The 21,211-nt window shown below is 42.3% G+C and overlaps 1 protein-coding gene across 2 annotated transcripts in view; it reads right to left on the bottom strand.

Moving 5' to 3' along the window:
• GPR158 (G protein-coupled receptor 158) overlaps positions 1-20,994 on the bottom strand; it is a 180,844-nt gene extending 159,850 nt beyond the window's left edge. The window contains exons 1-2 of one of the 2 annotated variants that reach the window (XM_086861388.1): positions 19,886-20,994; positions 5,717-5,822 (exon numbers count right to left, since the gene is read on the bottom strand). In XM_086861388.1, the coding sequence (XP_086717514.1) occupies positions 5,717-5,822; positions 19,886-20,757 (978 nt within the window). In that variant the 5' untranslated portion in view covers positions 20,758-20,994. The remainder of the gene's footprint in view (positions 1-5,716; positions 5,823-19,885) is intronic. The other variant, XM_086861377.1, reaches the window with a different exon arrangement.
• Positions 20,995-21,211: the final 217 nt, after the last annotated feature.

Here is a 21,211-nt window from a genome sequence, read left to right as displayed (position 1 = left end):
GTGCAGCCTGGCTACAGTCCCCACGCTCCTCACTGCAAGGTTTTCTGTGCCTCCCAATGCACCCTGAACTTCCTTCTCTTGCCCCAGCCAGGCAGCTCTTGTCTCACAGCTCAATCTCTCTCCTGGGAAGATCTCTTCCCTGCACTCCATCTGCAACTTCCCCTTTGCTCCCACCAGGCATATTTTGTTCGTGTTCCACCAGCCAACTAAATTTCTGGGCCTCGCCTCTTCCCAAACACAAGGGGAAGAAGCACCAGTTCAACTAATCAGCATTGCCTGACAGGAACTTCTCTGTTCAGCAGAGAAAGATCCAAAAATTGAAGTCACAGATCTGAAAGAACTGGAAACAGATCACCTGTCATTTGCAAGATAAACCAAAAAATCTCCCAGCTATTTTAATTTGATAGACAACATCATTCAGCCAGCCATTTACCCCTTTTCATGTTTTAACTCTGGGGGAAGGAAAAACTGAAGCAAATAGAACTGACCCAGATGAATTTAAATGCTCAAGTTAAGACTGCTAACTAGGATGAAAGGAATTTTTGCAAAGGTTTTCTTCTTTGAAGAAAACATTGATAACCAAGATTAGCTCCTGCAAAACACAGACTCATTTAAATTTTTTGTCTGTAAAGCAAAGATACTGTAGCTAAGCAACCTAGCTCTTCCTTAAACTGAAAGTTGGTTTTCATAGCACCTTGTTTATCACTGAGAACTCTGACAAACCTCCACCTTATTTTATGTAACAGTGTCTGGGGGAGTGCCAGATTAGATCTGGTTTACTGTCATAAGGGGACTTTTCCCATGAATGCAGATGATGCACAAGTTATTTTTAAAATAGCATCTGAAATGTTCTTTGTGTCTACAGCATACTCTTCAAACACCCTGAGCTGTTGGAGAGAACAGATACACCTGTCTGCTTCTGAATCCAAGTGCTGGCTATGTTTTCTTTACCTGAATACTGAAATAAGCCACTGCCCTTTCTGCCTTAGATTCCCCCTTCAGTCCAGGATTGATTTGCTGTAGCATTTAGTATTTGTTTTCTGCCAATAAAGATGTTGTTTTAAGTGAAAATACATCCTGACATGCTCTCGACTCTGGCTGGGTACTGCTCTTATCCTATGCTGGATGCAATCTGTAGCTTCAAAAGTCATTATTATTTCCAAATTGCAAGCTAACTATAGTCCATAAACCCATTCACTCAGACTGAATCACCAAACAGCTTTGCTTTCAAATTCTTCTAATTCTGACTGCACTCTTCCTAATGGATAGGACAGAAAATACATGCAAGTAATAAGCAAAATCAGCGACACTGAGCATGACCCAGTGGGTTATGACTTCAGATGCTAATCTCTTGCCATGGTTCCCCTCCCACAGACTGTGCACATTAATAGCCTTTTTCCAGTCTGACAAGGGCACTGAAAAGCATTTGCTTGAAAAACCTAGAAAGCATTGGGTTTCCAACCTCCCCTCTCCCAGCTCAGTCCCCATTACAATTCTATTTTTAATCAGCCCCTGCCTCCCCCCCTTGTTCAGTTGCTTGTAACCTTGCATACAGTATAATAAAATATGATGGTCCCAAATGTTTCGCTAAGCAATGGAAAAAATATTTTGGCTGCACTGCTCGTTTGTTTTCCCTTCTCAATTGCTTTTGTGTTTGTGCACAGCAAATAAACACACAGTAGGCCTGTGCATCCTTCTACAAACACAGATATGCAGCCACTGTATACAGACAGCAATGCAGCTTTCTTGTTTACTCTGCTTCCCTCATTTCCTCTAGATATTTTTGCTCGCTGTCATTTGTGGAATACTGTTGAAACCCAAAGGGATGTCAGCTGAGCCTGCCTCACATTGTAAGCTGCTGGCAGGCTCATTAAGGCCAGGGGAACAGCGTGGAGTCTGCTGCTACTGCTCACAGACTGATGCTGCTGGCTGGAAGGATCCAGCTGAGCTCAAGGGGCCACACCAGCTGATTTCTTCAGATGCTCCTCAGCCTTGACGTTATTGCTGGTGTCTCCACAAGGACTCTAAAGTTGTTACTAAAAGTGCCAGCCGCTGCTGTCAGCATCTATGGAGAAGAAATCCAATATAGTACAAATTTTCAAGGGTTTCAAATGGGGTAAAAGTGCATGTTTTCTTACTCCAAATAACCAGCCTTGAAGGTCCATTGTACAGCACTCCATGTACAATGAAATTACTTTCCATTTGTTACTGGGTAACTACACTTTTTCTGTTTGTTAATTTCAGACTTTTCTGCATCGTTTTATAACCTACCCTACTTAATTATTTCTCACTCCGCAGATATTACCTGTCATACTTGTTGCAGCCCCAGAGAATCCAAATCTCTTGCCCAAAAGCTTTTGGGAAAGCTGTTGCCTATTTGGGAGTCAAGATAGAAGGCAGGAAGCAGAATGTAGCACTCTCCCACAAAAATAACACCTGGCCATCAGCCTCTTTCTGGCTGATTCAGTTATTCAAAAAAAAGGAGAAAAAAGTAACAACTGAAATAGACTTTATCCATGGCTGCAATTTGGCTTTTCTGTGTCAAGCTTCATCTAACTTCCTGCTTAATTAGGCTGAGCAGTGTCCAGTTACCCTGAGGTTAAAGGAGGGCACTCTTGTTCATCTAGGTTGCTATGATATCAGGGATGTATGTGTACTGCCCACAAAAGAGAATAAATCAGGAAAAGTTTTCACTACATATCGGGAATTTAAGTAGTCAAATTAAAAATTGGGAATCCAAAGTTTTCAGTGCTTGTTTCTGTTTTGTACTTGAGGGCACCAAACATAAAGCAAGTTATTTAAGAGGCACCGATCCTAAGGAACACCTAAATCTAAGGACAGATGGAAGTTTAAAAAAGATTAGTATGTCTCAGCATTTTGCGTATTTGAGTCATAACATACCTAAATCAACCAGCCTGACACTATTTTTCTCCAAGCAAAGACTAGCACTACAACTATCCCATCACAATCAGGTTGTTCTTGATGACCTTCCAAAGACAAATCCCAGTGCCACAGTTAGCATCATTTCCTGATGCTGCTGTGCCAGACTATGTGAAGGCAATTACAGTACTTTCAAAAACAGTCTCTATTTTCTGGTGGAAGTTGGATCCCATCCATGCCTTCTCTTTTTTCTGTCTAGCACATACAGACCACTGGCTTACCATATGTTTCCAGTCACTGTCATATACCTCCATCTCCCTCATCTCAACTCATTTTTATTTAGAAAATAAACACTTCAGAACAGCACAGAAAGTAGGAGAATTTGTCTGCCATGTGCCTAGCAGATTTTAGCCACTATGAAAGCATTTTGATTAAATCATAACTTTGGTGTTTTCCTCTTGTTTTTGCATAAAGTCACTATGTTTTCATACCATGTCAGAAGAAGGGAGTTGTATTTCTGACATTTTTAAATATTCTGAAATATTGAGCTTTATGCCTTCAGTTTAATGGTATTGGTGGCCTGGCCACATGGTATGGACTGTGCAATAAACACTCAAGAGCCAAATCAGAAATTCCTTATGGCAAAGACTTATCAAACAGTCTGCACAGAGGCTACCCTGCAGCCAATAGTCAAGTGACCTAACAAAACTAAAGTGAGCAAGGAGGGTCTAACTAAAGCTGTACTGGAAATCCAGAGATCTCCATTCTCCTCCTACTCTGCTGGAGACAGACTTTGTAAATGGGGGCAGAGCATTCAACCATCAGCAGGCATTTCTTTAACTGCTCCTAGGTAGACAAGAGAAAACACAGGGAATACAATTTCATTAGCATTTATAAGAAAAACTGTGCGGAAAATATTGTTGCACAACTATGTAAGTTACCCTCATTCCACAGAGTGGGTTCCAATGAAGCAAGTATGAAATCGCATACAAGGTCTTGGACCTTCTCCTGGGTTCACTTTCTTCTCAGCAGCTGGTACATTGCTGTGTTTTGGGTTCTCTGGGAGAGAAATGTTGACAGCAGGAGCCAAAACACCAGTGTGCTAAGCAGCGCTCACGTTACATCAAGGACTTTGCAGTTTCCCATGCTCTGCCAGTGAGGATGGGCACGAGAAGCAACAGCTGACCTGAACTGGCCAGAGGGATATCCCACACCATGGAGCATCATGCTCAGTATACAAGCTGGGAAGGGTTGGGCAGGAGGGGTCACTTGCTGCTGGGGGACAGGACAGGCATCAGTCAGCAGGTGATATTGCGCATCATTGCTTGGTCTCAGGTTTCACTTTCCTTTTTTTTTTATATCATTTTAGTAATAGCATATCTATCATCATCAGTATTGTTATATTTTACTTTGTTTCCATTATTAAACTGTTCTTATCTCAACCCACCATTTTTATCTTTTTTTCCCAAATTCTCCTCCTCATGGCAGTGGGGGCAGGGGAAATGAGTGAACAACTGTGTGTGGTACCTAGTTACCAAATGGGGCTAAACCACAAAATACCTAGGACTGGATTTTTTCCCCTTTTACTCTCACTTGCAGAGATGCAACTTACAGTCCCACCCCTCTGCTGACAGATTTTGCTCATAAGACATTAGGAGAAGGAGGAGCACTTGCCAAAGTATATAATCACATAGAATATACTGAAAAACAAGGTTTACCAGATCACATAGGAAACAACATTCTCTTCTAGGAAGAAACATGAGGGATTTAAAAACTATTCCCTTGAATTCAGAAGTCAAAAAGCTGACAAAGAAAAACATTTTTCCACTTGCAGAAATATTTAGTCTTAAAACGGTCTTTATCAAAGACTTCATTTTGCATTTCAAGTTTATTTTATGAAAAAAATCAAAGACAAAAATCCAAAAAAAAATATGTTTACAATAATTCTGAGCTCTTCTTGTTCAAATACGCTAGCAGCTGAATTCATCAAAACAAACTGTCTTTCTAAACTTAGACTTGGTTTTGGTAAATTGGCATTTTACAGAAAATTAGGCAAACATCTCCTGACTTCTGGTAGATAAATGTCAACTTTCCCTACATTTTCATTGGCATTTTCAAAAGTACAGAAGTGCACAAGGTACCTGCTCTTACAGAAAACAAATGGGTGCCTTTGAAATCACCTTTACACAGCAGAATTAAAAGAAAAAATCAAAATGTATTTTGTTTAAAAGTTTAATTGAACATATATGAGTGGCCAGTCTGAATGATCTACGATTTGCTGACAGATGGAACCAGACACAGACCTTCAGAAGAAAGAGAAAGCAGGAAGGAGCTGAGCACAAACATTTTAGTCAGCCCTGTCAAAATGTTGGCATTTCTACTAAGAAGGAATTACAGTACCCAATTCTGCCTGTTATTCTGTATCACTTTATCAAGTGACCATGTTTTTCTGAATAATTACCATTAGCATTTCAGCTACTTCTACTATATTTTTCAAAGCTGTCCAAACAAAAGTGACACTGACATTAAAATCCTATTTTGATTTTGAGCACAAAATTGTCTGACTTGGAAAGCAGAACCTCATAAATTATTTCATTGGCAATCTTTTTCTCTGTAACTTATCTCTTCACAGTAACTTTGCTTCTGTTTTAACATCAATAATTCTGAAATGCAGGCACTTCTGACACTCATGCATTCCACAACACCTCACACAAAGATTTCTTCAGCCCTAAAAAACCGCATTTAATGTCTGTAAAATAAGTAACATTAATACTACAGAACACTACTCATTGTACAGATTTGTTACTGAAGTGAGGTCCCTTAGGGACAGACATACCTCAGAATTGTTGAGGTGACACCTGTGCGTCCCTGAGAACCATCCCTCGCTCGAACACTGGTCAATGTCCACCTTCTGCAGATTGATGTCGACTTTGACAACACCTCTGAAAACAGAGAGAAACAGCCTTGAACACAACTGCAGAAATAAGTTAAACTTTTCTATGATGCTGGAGCCTGAAAAGCAGAACTACGTCTTTCTTCTAAATATGGAATTCGATAAAAGACCAGAGAAGTTTTGTGCTCCCAGAGCCACGGTCACAGAAACACATTTTTATTTTACACTTTACTGAGATGTACTACGACAAGAGCTAAGTAAATCTAATATTAGCAGTAGGGTGGCAGTTAAGAACAAGTTGTATGTCCAAACAATGTAATGCCCTTCACATTTTACCATGCAGTAAAGATCCAGAGTAAAAACAGTAAAAGATCTGCACTACTTCTTCTGGAGCCAGCAACCTTCCCAGCCAGTTCTGAGTGCAAGGCACCAGACACTGCATCTCACCCAACATCCAGCAAAAACTACATTCTCCCCTTTGCTCCTGGGAATCCTATTTGCCAAAACAATTGGCAATAGACCTTTTCTGTAAGAGTCCCCAGAGACAACCCAGCCTCCAGAGACATTCAGGGCTGTTCTCTGCAGCCCAACATCCTTCTCCAGCCAGCATCCAAGCCCTGTCTGCACTCCTCTGCCAGCTGACTCTGCAATAAAACCTGATACAACATCTGCTCAAGCCAGCAACAGACCACTGATGTCTGTGAAACAAAAAAAAAAAAAAGTTTCCCACACACATGTGCTGAAGAACCATCTGAATTGTGTAAGCCCTATACAAGGGGGTCTCTAAGGTTTCGCCATCAACAGTTTACCCCAAAAATTCTTTTGAAAGAAAAGCTAACAAGCCAATTGCAAAGTTGACACTATTTTATAAAAAACTTGAAAATCATCAGAAGAAAAAAGGTACAAGACTGTTGTTCTATAGCTTAAAAAAAAAAAAGCCTTCAAAGATTTACATATTCTTCAGAATGACCTAGGACATTTATAGCATCATTTTGTCAGAGTGTGTCATCTATGACTGCTCTGCTGCAGTCCAGACTTGACAAAAACGTCAATATGCAATTTGTAGTTGCTAAATCATTACACAAACTCATTCATAGTGGATGAATGCTCTGTGCTAGTTTCTTAAATCTAGAATACCATTCCTTTCAAGTCAATCATTTCAGCCACTTGGGACAGATGTTTTCATTTCCACAGTCTGGACTTCCACAACTACAAACACCATCATCTCCCTTCTTTCAGGCTGTGAACTAACAAGGGCATGGCTCTATCTCAGAAGCACCTCATTCACCTCAAAGTGTGTTCCCTCTTTTAATCAATGCCAATTACACAACAATAGCAACAAGATAGCTACAGACCCATATATTTGAGAGGATACATACAAACAAAATTGGAACAGGCATAAGAGTGAGCTTGATCAAAACCAGGACAATACTGTTCCCTCATATCTCACCCCTGTACAAGAGTCCACAACAGTTGAATTTGGATATTCATCTTCAGACATGCTATATAGTAAATGGAGAAACACAACTACATCATGTAAGTGGTCAGAAGAATGCATTAGAAAATTACATAAAACAGACAGTAGGAAGTTTGACAGTACAGGAACACTTAACCCCACTCAGTCTTCTGATTAGAATCTAAACAATATAATGCTGGGCACATTTAGAAATTACTTGAAATATTTAAGTGCTGGTTCTAGCAAGTTAAATTTAAAATAGCACACACTACACACTTCTGGAAAATTCTGACATTTTTGATTTACAGCTTTATACATTTGTTTTGAACAGCAGTTTCACCAAGGACTGCTCAAACCGTAACTCTACGCCAAGGAACTGTTTTACCCATGCTCCAGGTGAGCAATAATGTCAAAAGGAAAAACTGCCACACTGCACAGATTATCTCTTCAAAATGCTGATAGCAGTGGATTACAAATTTAACCCAGCAAGAAGGTGCTTGATTCAGATGCCCATAGCAGACAGACAACAGGTCACTCATCCTGTCATGGGTAGATCCCACCCAGTAGGTTTCTATTACTTTCTGGACCTTTATGAGCTAAGACAAATATTAATGTGTGGGCTGAGGACAAGAGGCACAAAGCAGGCAACAGGACCAGGACCAACACTATTCCTTGTTCTCCTAATTCATGTTACACACCAGTCACACTGGCAAACCTATAAAGGACTAGCACAACCCTGATTACTTCAAATAAAACTGTTTATACAAGTAGGAAAAGCAGTGATGATCCAACTTTAATAGAAATGCAACCCATTCAGCTGGGACACTTGAAGTACCTGAGGGAAGAAGGTTTGATTTCCTTTACATGGGAAGTTTTTCCCTTGTGTACATTTTGCTTTTAACTGGTAGGTGAGGAAACCCACCTTTTCCTCCTCAAACACTTCTGCTAAGTACAGATCACAAATAAAGGACAAACTAATCACTCCCAGAAGAGAAGAAACACATGTAAGAGTTTGCTGTGTCTTATCACAAGCAAGCCCTATAGAAGCAGAGTGCCAGTAAAAAAAAGGATATAAATATTTTCCAAAGAAAACTTACCTAGAGGTTACTTGTGAGAAAGACAACACACACAAGCCAGAGAAATTAGAGTCGTTAAGTACACTGAGAAAGCATTTCAGTATGGCCTTGTACCAGAGACACTGCAATTTGGAGAATTTGTGGCATGTTCTAGTAGGACAAGCATCAGAAAGCAGGAGTGCATCCTAACACTCAGCCATGTGCTAGAAAGAAAGGAAAATACTTCTGGACTTCTCACATCACAATTGATTAAAGAACTTACAGCCTTTGAAAGTTCCTTAATACAATTATTGTTTTAAAAATAGACATGAAAATCAGATTCGTACAGCAACTGACTTTGGAAGAAGCCTCTTGTGATCATTCAGTGCATTCACCTGCTCAAAGCAGGCTCAGTTAAGTTGGGGTTTTTTTATATCTACAATAATGGAGACTTCACCATCTCTGGGAAACCTGATTTAGTGAATGACTAAACTCACAGTGTCCAGAAAAAAAAAAGATTTCTGATGTTTAAATGAAATTTCTTGTGTTTCAGTTTGTGCCTCTTGGGCTTTCCATCCTTTCATAAGGCTGAGAAAGGGCTGTCTCTCTCTTCTTTTTCACTGGGTACTTACATATTAAGTGCCCCTGAAGCCTTTTCTTCTCCAGGCTGAACAGTACCAGCTCACTCAGTCTTTGTGTGCCAGATGCTCCAACATTTAGCTGTGTGGCCCTTCACTAGGTTTGCTACAATGCACCCATGTCTCCTGTGCTGAGGAGCCCAGAAGTGGACATAGCCCTCTTGATGGCACCAGGCTGGGTAAAATGCAAGGATCACTTCCCTCAACCTGCTGGCAAAACTTCCTCTCACTGACCAGGGGGCTGTTGGCTTTCTCTGCCACAAGCACACGTTGGTGACTCAAACTGGTGTATCAATACACAGGAGTATATCAATAGTGACTGACCTCCAATCAGACACAGCCTTCAGAAGACTGCTGAGCTGGTTAAACACTATTTCCCCCTCAGAAATCCATGCTGACTACTCCCAATCACATTCCTCCTCTTCATGTATTCCAAAAGGGGTTTTCACAGTGATTTGTTCCAGCACCTTCCCAGGGACTGAGGTGAGACTGATCAGCCTGTAGATTCTTGGGAGACATCTCAAGTACTCTGGACTTTGCAACATCCTATGTCACAACCTACACTTTTCCATTCAGCAGCAAAGACCTTGGAAAAGAACTTAAAGATCAGTGAGTCCCAACCATTAACCAAGCACTGCCAAAGTCAACATTAAAACTTGCCCCTAAGTGCCACATCTTTTAAATACCTCCAGGGACAGTTACTCAGCCCCAGGAGCCTGTTCCAATGCCTGACAATCCTTTCAGTGAAGTGAGTTTTCCTAATATCCACTGTAAAATTCCTTCAGGACAACTTCAAGACATTTCCTCTCGTCCTATCACTTGTCATCTGTCTCTTGGGAGAAGAGACCAACCCCAACCTGATCCCAACCTCCTTTTGTGTAGTTGTAAAGAGCAGTAAAGTCTCCCCTGAGTCTCCTTTTCTCCAGACTGAACACCCCCAGCTCCCTCATAGGACTTGTGCTCCAGGCCCTTCACCAGCTCCACTGCCCTTCCCTTGCTCCAGCCCCTTGAATGTCTTTCCTGCAGTGAGGGGTCCAAAACTGAACAGAGGAATCAAGACACAACCTCACCAGTGATGAGTACAGAGGAATGATCACTTCCTTGGTCCTGTGGGCCACTTTTTTTTAATTTTATTTTTATTATTTTATATTTGCTGATACAAGATATTCATGATCAGAGTCATGTTCAGACAGTGTCTCCATATTCCTCCCAGGTCACCTGGCCCCACTTCCACCTGCAGCTTCAATTTATGCTTAAGTTTTGTCAGGATCTCCCTGTTAAGCCATGCAAGCTTGAAAAGATTTTCGTAATACTTCTTCCACAAACACTATAAAATTATTTAATTTCCAACTAAATCCATGCTCCTTTTGCTTCTCTTGTACTAAAACTTTTCTTACAAGAGTGCTTGTCTTTCACAAAACCCAATCTTCATGAACTGAATGCAAACTTCTTTACCTACACACTCTTCTCCCATCTGCAGCTTTTCTGTAGCACAACCTGAACTTTTGATATGGTTAAGTTGTTGCAGTTTTCCTTTTTCTCAGAGCTTTGTGAGTTTCTGGGGTGAAAATCTACAGCAAGAAGAAACAGGACAGTGCAGAAGCAGGAACAGGAAAACAATATATCCTAACAGTTACAAGCTGCCATAGGATTTCAACTGCTTTTCTCCATGGTGCAATTATTACTCTTTTTTCACCAGACCTCTGCAATACGTGTTTCATAGTAACATCACAGATCTGAAGTAGTACCAGGGTCTGAAACTACTTGAGGACACAGTGCTTTCAAAAGCAAAGTTTCTTTCAGCGTATGTGTGGCATTTAAAAGAAGTGTCATGATGGTACGAGACTCCCACTGCGTTCATTTCAGATCCTTTGCCATTTTAAAACACCATCTCAGACTTGTACCCCACTGCTATTACACAGAGTACACCAATATGTACATGATATATTTCTGAAATTCATCTGTGATTAATACAGTAGCTGGCACAGCCTGTTTAGCCACCCACATTTTCAGTTATTTTTGATTCAGCATTCAGAAAATGGAACATATGGAAGAGCACATCCTCCTAGAACGTATACGGACCAACTCCCTGTGTTATATTTATCGAACTAATTGGGAATAATTGCAGTGTTGCTATCTTGGTGGAAGCAATCAAGACAAATATCAAGAGTGTAAGAGTAGACTCAGCTTGTCAGCGTAACACATTCATCCACACTGGCAACGCTGCCTGGCTGAACCCAAGCCACAGCCATAAGTTAATAACAATATTACTGGTAATTGTGGACCATCTGGCAGGTAAGTATATTTCGTTAATCTCCTTGTAACAATAGATATTTGTTTCCTGACACAAATTTACAGTCCTTACACACACAAAAGAGATAGCTAAGGATTGCATGGCCATGTTAAACATGCAGTTAAGAAAGAATTAGTTAAATTATACATAAGAAAATCATTGAAGAATGATGTCATCAAGGATTTTCTGTCAGGTCAGAGGTTTGATTTAAGAAGCTTTAATGTCTGTCCGTATTTCCAGTACTACTGTTTGTTGGCATGCTGCTTGCTTTGAAATCTGTGCCAGAAATTGATTTAAGCTTATTTTCCCAACCTACTAGCTATCTTGATAGTTTCAGTAGTTATAATATTTCATTGTAACAACATGTTGTAAAACCTATTTACAGAATAATTTTTTTGCCTGTACTGTTACATCATAAAAAAAGGAGCATGTTCTTTTTCTCCTACTCAGCTTAAGCCAGAACTGTACAAAATAATAGTCTGCAAACATTTAAATGGTGATAAACAGTATCCTTGTGCTGTAGCTCTTCAAAAGCTTTTTTGGCACAGAGGTCATCACAGCTCAGCTAAACACACAGTTTGTCTTCTAAGTTTGTACACTTACTTTTGTGCCCGTAAGCATTGTGAGCACCCATAATTAAGGTATAAGGCATGGTTATCACACACTGAAGTGGGCACCATTCCCCACATCTAAACAGCTCTTCAGATTCTTGCTGTCATATTCATCCAGCCCTCCAGGCTGTCCTTCACAAGTCCTCTTTACCACAAAACAAGGAGCTAAGAAAAACAAGTTCTCTACAGCCATCAGAAATCTGCAAATGCCCACTCCTCTGGACAAACACACGCTGTATTTAGCACAGCCAGTGTTTTCAGGGCAGATGCCTTTTCTGACCACTCTCATTTTGGAGGTTGCCTCTTTCAAGAATATTAATCTTCAAATACTGCATACTACCTGACACCTGAGGCTCCTCCAATGTACCATCAACTGAGCATCCAAAAATAATCCTGGTGTCAAATTCACAAATTAATTCCAGCCATAAGTCTGGCTGACAAACAGCAGCTTCTGCAGGTTCAGCTTGCTTTTTAAAGTTAAAATTTAGGATTCTGCATCACTTGGACATTGTTGAAATCATTACTGTGCATAACCAGCCAGATTAACAAAAGCTACTGAGACATGACACATGATTTTAACCTGGAAAGAGTTACTGCCAATTCCTTACTAACAGGACAGACTTCACTAATTCCTCAGCCCTAGCATAACTGCTGATTTTCAGCACACATTTTCATAAGAGAACCAGCTTTCACTAAAAAGAAAATTAACTGAAGAGTAATGTATAGCAGTGTGGGAACATAAATTAGGGTCTACCTGCAAAGAAAATCCCTCTAGACCATCTGAAACAGTACTACAAGAGCAGAATATTTAAAGCTGAATTCTCTATTGTCTGAAGAATTATTTCAAATTTAAATCTGCCTTCAGATTTATGGCATGCAGTGCTGCCTCCCTGGGGATTCCCCTGCAGTTCAGTCAGTTTTAGGTACTCTGAGGGGCAGGGATGGTTTGGGTTTTTTTTTTTTTGCTTGAGGATGCTCAAGTTGCTGCTAGCATCTTAACTCTGTCACAGAGCATCACCTTGTATAGGAATGCCAGGTGTCAGTGATGGTAGAGGACCACTTACATTAGATTAGCACTATGAAAAGAGGTCTTGGAACCAAATTCCGGTTACTTTTTTATTTTAATGCTTCCATTATCATCCATGGGGTCAAAGAAGCAGGTGAAAAGTAAGGGTCCCAAGGAACTGAGCATGGTAGAAGAAAATATGTTAGGAACACAGAGCTTTTGAAATAGAAGAATCCTACACAGGAGGGATGGTCTCAACCTAACTATACCAAATCCTGTGACACTGAAGATTTATTTGAAGATAACAAGGTCATTTTAAAACTCCAAAGTAAGTGGAAGCCAACTTCAAAAAAAAAAAAAAAAAAGGAAATTGAAAGACATAAACCTGGGCAAGGAGGAACATACAAATTACAAGAATGTAAGACAAAACCAAGATATTTTTAGAAACAGCATGTTAAAAGGATAGGCTCTACTAATTAAAAACATTTCAAATACCTCAGAAAGTGGAAGGCTAAAGTAGAATCTCTAACATAATACACAACCAAGATACAAAAATTGCTCAGAGTAAAGACACCTTTGACAAAAATGAGTTATTTTCACCACTCTTGAATGAATCAATGAAACAAAAGCAGGGAAGTTAACAAGCTGGACTTCACCACTGACTTTTCTGCACCTCACAAATGAGCAGCCAGTGGCAAAGTCTGCAAGCAATAAAAATGTTTAATATAACCCACAATTAAACCTCCCTGACACAGAAAAAATGCAATAAAACACTTTGGAAAGTATTAATTCAAGAATCTAGGATCTCACAATGAATTTAAATTTATTAAGTGAATTTAAAACCAGAAAATTATGGAACCCATAATAGATGGATATTATGGAATATACAAATATATTACAGAATGCAATGCCAAACTACATTGCAGAAGACAAAAGTGTGTTAAAACATACACGAGAATCATGGAGGTCAGGTTAATATGTACTTAGTAACCAGTCATTCAGATAAAGTCTGAAAAAAACCTAATTTTTATCGCTTACCATTGATAAATTGGATATAACCAGGATAGGAGCACTTGACATTTTCCCTTCAATATCTGCCAGAAGCTGCTTTTGGAGCAAAGGCTATGGAAACCTTTTATTTGACCTAACACAGCAGTACATTTTTTTCTTACCTTTAGGAAGATTTCCATCTCAGCCCACACTCACAAATAGAACAGATAACACCTGGAGCTGAATCTCAGTAAGGACTGCTACATGTCCATTCCTTTCAAAAGAGCTTTGATAACCTCCTGTGCTGGAAGTCTAGCCCAAGTGGGATGGGGATGGAGAACAAAGGAGCTGGAAACAGAAGTTTGACACAAAAGAAAATATCTCCTTTTATTACAACTGAGCATGTGCTGAGTAACTGTGGACATGAATGCAGTATGTGTTTCAATTCTCTCATGGCCACATTTAACTTCTTTTTCAAAGACCCACTTCTGTTTCTCCAGTACTGAAGAAAGCTGAATCATGGTTCTAAAAGAAATCCCTATTTATTGTTCCTTTCCTATGTTTTTTCAACATCCAGTTTTCTATCCATATCCATGACCTCATATGAAAAATGCTGTCAGAGACATAATTGATTGCCTAGAGAATACTTAAAATATCCTGAGGGTTTCCACAAATAGACAGTATAATAAGAGGCTTCTTTGTTTTACTTCTTTTCAAGAATACAAATGCAAGAATTTCAGAAATTCTAGGAAATAAATTATTCCTTTTCATTTTTGAAACCTGTTCTAAATCCACACACACTTTCACTCATGTTAAGGGCCAGGACATGTAATAAAAAAAGTCAACCTCAACATTTTAAAATATTTTCTGTATTATACAACTAATGTCACATCACAATGGCACAAAATTAAAAAGTCTCCTTAAACAATTAGAATTAATTTTCTCTTATCTCAGTACTCAGACTAAAGAGAGATTGTGGAAAACTAAAAAAGGGGGCTAAAGGAAGAAATTAAACCATGTCTAAAAGAAAAAATTACCCACTTTTAAAATTCCTTTTTTCATGTCTGTATCTGTTCAGGTTTTTTTTACCAAGTAATTTAATAGCTGTGAAATATTTAGCAGAATAATGAATCATACATATAATCCCTATGAAATTACTTATTTGTCACAAATACTTCTAACCTGCATGGCTTAATCTGCCTTTAGTAAGGTTTCCTTAACTAAGGGTCCCATCACAGTCTAACACTGGAGTGGTCCAAGTAACTGCTAATGGTACAGTGGAAATCACAACATTACACTGCCTTTAGGGAAAAAACAGCTCCATTTAACCGTGCAGTAAAGATTATCTTTGCATCAAGGGATATCTTTCCAATAACTGAGAGAAGTAGCAAACCTCTGGAAGACAGAAAATATGAAGATGTAACACAATCTGGCCAAAAACAGAATGCAAAGCAAACAAACCCCAAACAGCCACTCCAACTTATTCAGCTTGCTGACTGAGTACTTCTCTGCTGAAACAGACATTATTCCAATGGATGCTCCCCAAAAACCTTAAGAAAAGATAGCAAATGCTTGATTTGGTGAAAAACTTGCTGGAATATGGTGGGAGGGGAAAAGAAAGGCATTTCTTCATATCCTGAAGACAATCTGACCTCCACAATGAGAAATCATGCAAGGCCAATGACCACTTCTCAAAATGCAGACATATTACAACACAGCGTTAAAGAAAATGAGAACAGCACACAAGGGAACATCTTGAACCACAAAAGCAGCAACTCATTCATCAGAGTTTGGGGATAATTGATGTCATTGCACAAGGCTGGAACAGTGCACATGAATCTGACTAACCATGTTCAGGAAATACTGGAGCAGGACTTCAGAAGAGGGACCATGGCAACAGAGAGCTTATGACAGAGACTAAAGAAAGCCAGTCTGTGCAGTCTAGTAAACAATGGTGGAGAAGGGGCCACTGCCTATAAATAAGTCAGGGCAGTAAACACCAGCTAAGAGTGCTAAGTCAGATAGAAGACAGTTCTGGACTAGAATAAATGCGTGAGAACTGACGGTGAATAAATTCAGATCAGAAATCAGGAGAAGTAATCCAACCCTTAGGTCCAGCATGCCAGTGAACTGAAGAGTCAAAAGGGAAATTCACCTGCTTAAAGATGGAGATTTGTCAACTGATGACATTAAGTGGGCCTGTGACAGCAGAAGACCGACTCAGTGACCCAGGAGGACTTTCTTTTAACTAATGTTTTCCTATTAGCTGACTATTTAGTCATCTTTCTTCTAGATGAAGAAGTGATCTTTCCCGCTTGTTTCCTGGACTGCTAAAGCAATGAAGACCTCTCATTTCTTCTCCAGGCACCAAGAAAATACTTTTAGGAAAGGAATCGTATTTACAACATGCAACTTCTCACACTTTTCCACTTTCTCAGTAGAGCTGCGAAGAGGACACTTGGGTCGTCATGTGCCACAAAATATGGTTCATTCTGACCATGTGACAGGCAGTCCAGAGGAGGGGCACAGAAGATTTGTGACAGATGCTACTGTGCTCTACCCCCTGCAGCATTACAGTACCAGAGTGATTAGGCACATTAGGTGGTAAATTTCAGCTGCAAACGGCATCAGTTTAAACAGGAGGGATGGTTAACATCAAGTGATTACTTCAAGTCTGTGTGGATCCTGATTTCTCCATCTTATAAGCAGGTAGTAGTAATGTTCTCTCCAGGCATTTTGGGTGGAAAGACCAGCAAATGCAGACCACAAAAAAACTTCAGCACTGCTAAGAAGCTGCAGACAGCCAGCACTGCTAGTTTAGCACTGTACTAGGCTAATGGGGCCCCACTGGGCCTGAACAGTTTCTGGTATCAGCACAATCAAGTTGCCTTTGGTTTCTCCACTTCATCTCGGTATTTGTCTCCAGTGTTAGCCATGGCTAGACAACTTAACCACATCTCCTTTGCCTTTATTTGGGGCAGTTTGGCAGTAATCTCTTGGGAAGGGGAGAGGTGAAACTGAAGACAGATGAACTGCAAGACCTTTTCCTGTAACACACACGTCCTGGGCCAAAAGCACTGTAACTCTTCACAATGTTAAGAACAAAGCTTGCTGCTTTTTGCTGCACTTTCAGAACGTGACTGACAACAGCACTGCAGTAGCAGCATGCACTGAACACAGACAGTAGTAATTATCAGCATTGCCTTCCTTAAACTCTTTCCATTGCTATCCTACATCAACAAGCCCATCTGTTACTGCCACAGAAGAGATACCAAGAAGGAGCAATAGCTTTTCCTTCTGTAATGTGAAGGAACTCATGTTTGTGGATATAGCATGCTCCTGAATGTATCTGTCCCCCAACAGTATCTCACCCTGTTGTACCATGCCTTAAACCTAACATGAGCAAAGAAAGCACACAAACTGTTAGAATGTTAAAGTGGCATACACTAAATTATTATTAATGATATCATGCCAGTCTACTAAATGGGAGGAGCATGGTAATTGATTCATTAAGATGTTTCTAACAGATGGTTCAAAGATACACTTTTGGGAGAACCAACATAGCTGTCCCAAAAGATGGAGGTTGAAAAACATTGTTTTTCCATATGGGCCTTAAATAAGAATTTAAATTCAAAATACTGTGTCACTCAAAGACTGATGGTGAGAGGAAGCAAAGCTTACTTCAAGAGGCAGCTTAGAGTAATTCATACTAATTTTCCAGTGACCACACTGGATTTAAAATTTTTCTATTATGTGTTCATGCTTTAAACCATTTTTTCTCTTAAAAATTCACATTGAGGCTGTGTACCTATTAAGCATTGAAAACACTGTGTAAATACTGAGACAAGCTACAAGTCTTGGAAGCATATTTTGTGTATACTACTTCCTATGTATCTGAGAAGTTACTTTCTCAATATTCCAAGTAATAATCTTATATTATAGCCCATCTTTCATCTAGGATACCTCAAATCAGGAATACAAGCTATCTCCTTTAGCTTGCCAGAATGTGTATATATTTATAATCTCACTTCTTCCACTTGCTTCTTTAATAGTTTGGAAAGACATAACCCACTTTTCAGAAATGCTTACAAACTCATCTCTGTTGATACAACAAATCTCTGTTAGTTTCATCTCAACTATTCAGTATAACAGCAACACAACACTTCGAACTTGCACAGCACACTCCATCCCAAGATCTTCCAAATAAGCAGTGGTTCTCCAAGCTTAGATGAGCTCAGTGAAAGCCCTTTGAAGTATCAGAGTTATAACAGGCTATTCTATGTCTTCAACGGAAGTGACCCCTACATGGCAAAAAGAGGCTGGGAAGATGAGGCAGGGAATGCAGTGCTCTGCACTGCATCCAGGAGGACATCTACTGGTTGCCGTGGTTGGCTAGGGCTATGCCAAAACAGCCCTGGTGAGCTCTGAACGCCAAAGCTGCCACAGCAGAAACCTACATCACTGAGATGCTTCCGGGCATCACAGAATCTTGGCAGAGGCGCAGAGCAGGGATTGGAGCTTTAGACTCTTCTGCTTAAAAAATGGGTTTATTTCCTCTTCAATTAAGTCAAGATTGAAGCTCCTTTGAGTTAGGTTTTATATCAAAATTTATATTCTCAGACCTGGTTTGTGGCTGCCACCACACCTCCAAGCCTAGTGGTTCTGCAGGTTCTGTAAAATCTATCCCCAAGAGACCATCAGCCTACATTAACTTTCATCCACATCCCAAAGTTCATCAAATGTTGAACACTGCATTTCAATGATCCCTGACAAGCCTCCTGACTTCTCTGAACTCCCTAGGGTCCACAAGAGCTCTACAGTAAACCTATTCCTGGGTTTTGGTCTCAAGAGGAATTCACCAACAAACAGCCTACAGATGAGCTCATTTTACTTTAACCCTACCATCCCCATAGGTGTGAAAATTTCAGGGCAAAAGATAATTCAACAGAGAAATAAGCAGCCATTATCCATTCAACAAATTTCAAGTTTTTTCAAGGATTAATGACTGCACTCTTTATATCTCTGTATGCTCTCTGTATCTTTGATCGCACTGTATTTCAGAGTGAGCCAAGAGAAATAGCATTTGCAGACACTATTGCCTTGTCACCTAGGTGTGGCAAAATGTTCCTACCAATCTTTACCCACTACTAATTCATTGCACAAAATAAAACCTGTGCTCCTCTCTCATCCTGAGAAATGCCAGCTGCTTCTGGGCAGTGGGCATTCCCCACTGAACAAAGCTCCCTGTGAACCCCTCGCAGGAGTGGCAGTAGAAAAACTGGCATCCCACACTCTACAGGTTGCTCTCCTCTTTGAGGGAATCTCTTTGGTGTCAAAATACAAAGACACAAGAAAGAGCCTTTTTCTGTCTTCCTCTCTGATAGTTGCAGTTTAGTGGCAAAGTATATAAAAGCAACAAAAAATAAGCAAACCTTTACATACGCTAGGTATCAAATATCAAGGTGATGATGTCCAAGGAAAGCTTTCCTCCTGCCAGTTCAGGCTATAGCCACATGAACTATGACAGAATAGCAGTCACCCACACTTATTTACCTACTGCACTGACCACTGCCCAGGCTCGAGCATCCCCCGGCAGATGTGCTCTGGAGACCAGAAACAGCAGTTTACCGGCACAACAATGTTATTTCCCAGCAGGTTAAAAGCACAGCTGAGGTCTAGCTAGTTTCAACTTCACAGTATAGTAAGAAGCAACACCTCAGTGAGCATTTTCCTCTTGCAGACGCAGATAAACTTCAACTGGCGAGTGCTGCTCTCCTCGCCACAAGCACGCCAGGAACATGAGCCACAGGCACGCCTGCTCCAGCGGGAGCAGGTGAAGCAAACGCTGCCTTACAGCGATTCTCCTGCGGAGCAACAGCTCCCGAAGGCACAGCTCAACACAAGGCCCGAGGCTGCTCTGCGGTGTGACTGAGCAGAGCGGCAGGCGTTGATCAGGTCACCCACAGACCCGAATGCCCTTCCCTAGGAGGGGGCAGAACCAATCCCCCATCCTGCTTCCCCCCTCCCCTCCTGGGCAGAAAGCAAGCAGAACACTCCTCCTACCTGAACTCGGGCAGGAGGTTTGGCCGCAGCCCATAGAAAGCCGCCGAGAGAGTCACCAGCCAGCCGGGTTTGTAATTCCCATTCTCACACTCCAGGTACGGTGAGGACCACCTGATGTGGTTCTTATCAGCAGTGAAGCTCTCCCGCCTCTTCCAACTGTTCTCCAAAGTTTTGGGGCCCGTGTTTAAGACCTTCCTGTGCAGATGCGGCCTCCACTTGCGCTTCAAGCTGTGGAACCACTCTGTTTCCACGGAGGCGTTGGCCAGGCGGTGAGCCGTGGAGGACAAGTCCTGCAGCAGGACCTGGCTCTCGTGCCTGCTGGCCTGGAGGAAAACCTGGGGAGTGGAGGAGAAAGGCTCCGTGCTGAAAGTGATAGCGGCCCTGGAGATGTTTGGGTCCTCCTCCAGCAGGCTCCTGATCAAGGCGCGGTACCACTCCAGGTCCTCCTGCAAGTTCTGCTCCCGCGACTTATTGCTCTGGAGGATCATGTTGAGTAAGTTGGTGGCGTGGGTGAGGGTGCCCAGGGCGCCGTGCAGAGAGGGGTGCGAGGTGAAGCGCGCCTTGCCGGCGAGGCTGGCCAGCTCGTACCGCCCGGAGCAGTTGGCTCGCCGCAACTCCCGGGAGTCGCCCGTGTAGAGGAACGAGGCCACGTCCTGGGGCACCTCCTCGGCGAGCCGCTGCGCCAAGATGGTGCTCTCCGTAGAGCGGCTCCGCGGGGCCGGCAGAGGCTCCCGGCTCTTGATGTGGTTGTAAATAGGCTGCTTCCCTCCGAGCGCCCGCTCCCGGCCGCGCACTGCCTGCCCTTGGTCGGCGGCAGCCCCCAGCCCGCGCTGGGCGAGGAGCAGGAGAAGAAGGAGCCGGAGCAAAGCCATGTCCCCCGGTGCTGCCGGTCGCGCCGGCACGGCGAGGCGGCTGAAGATGGGCTCCGCGCAGGCGGCCGCGGCCAAGGGGTGCGAACGCGCAGAGGCGGCCGAGCGGCAGCGGGGCGGAACGCGACCCCCGGCCCGCGAGTCACCTGTGGCGGCGCCGCCCGCAGCCTCCCCAGCGCGGGGCTCCGCACAGCCCCACCGCCGGCGCGGAGCGGCGCGCAGCCCCTCCGGCGACAGCAGAGCCGAGCCCGCCTGCGCCTCCTCCCGCCGCGGCCACCGCGCTCACTGAGCTCCTGCCCGGCGCAGCGCGCAGGGGCGGCGGCGCCCGCGGCCGGCGCAGCGGCGGGTCCCCCCGCGGAGCCCCGCCGCCGCCCGCGCTCCGCCGCTCCGCATCCTTCGGACGCCGCTGCCGGAGAGGGGGGCCCGCGGCTCGGGACTGCCACTTGCTGCGGGGATC

The sequence above is a fragment of the Cyanistes caeruleus genome, chromosome 1, assembly GCF_971803275.1.
Source record: "Cyanistes caeruleus chromosome 1, bCyaCae1.hap1.1, whole genome shotgun sequence".
Taxonomy (NCBI): domain Eukaryota; kingdom Metazoa; phylum Chordata; class Aves; order Passeriformes; family Paridae; genus Cyanistes; species Cyanistes caeruleus.
The sequence above is the reverse complement of the archived record's forward strand: the minus strand, read 5'-3'. Positions and strand labels throughout refer to the sequence as shown.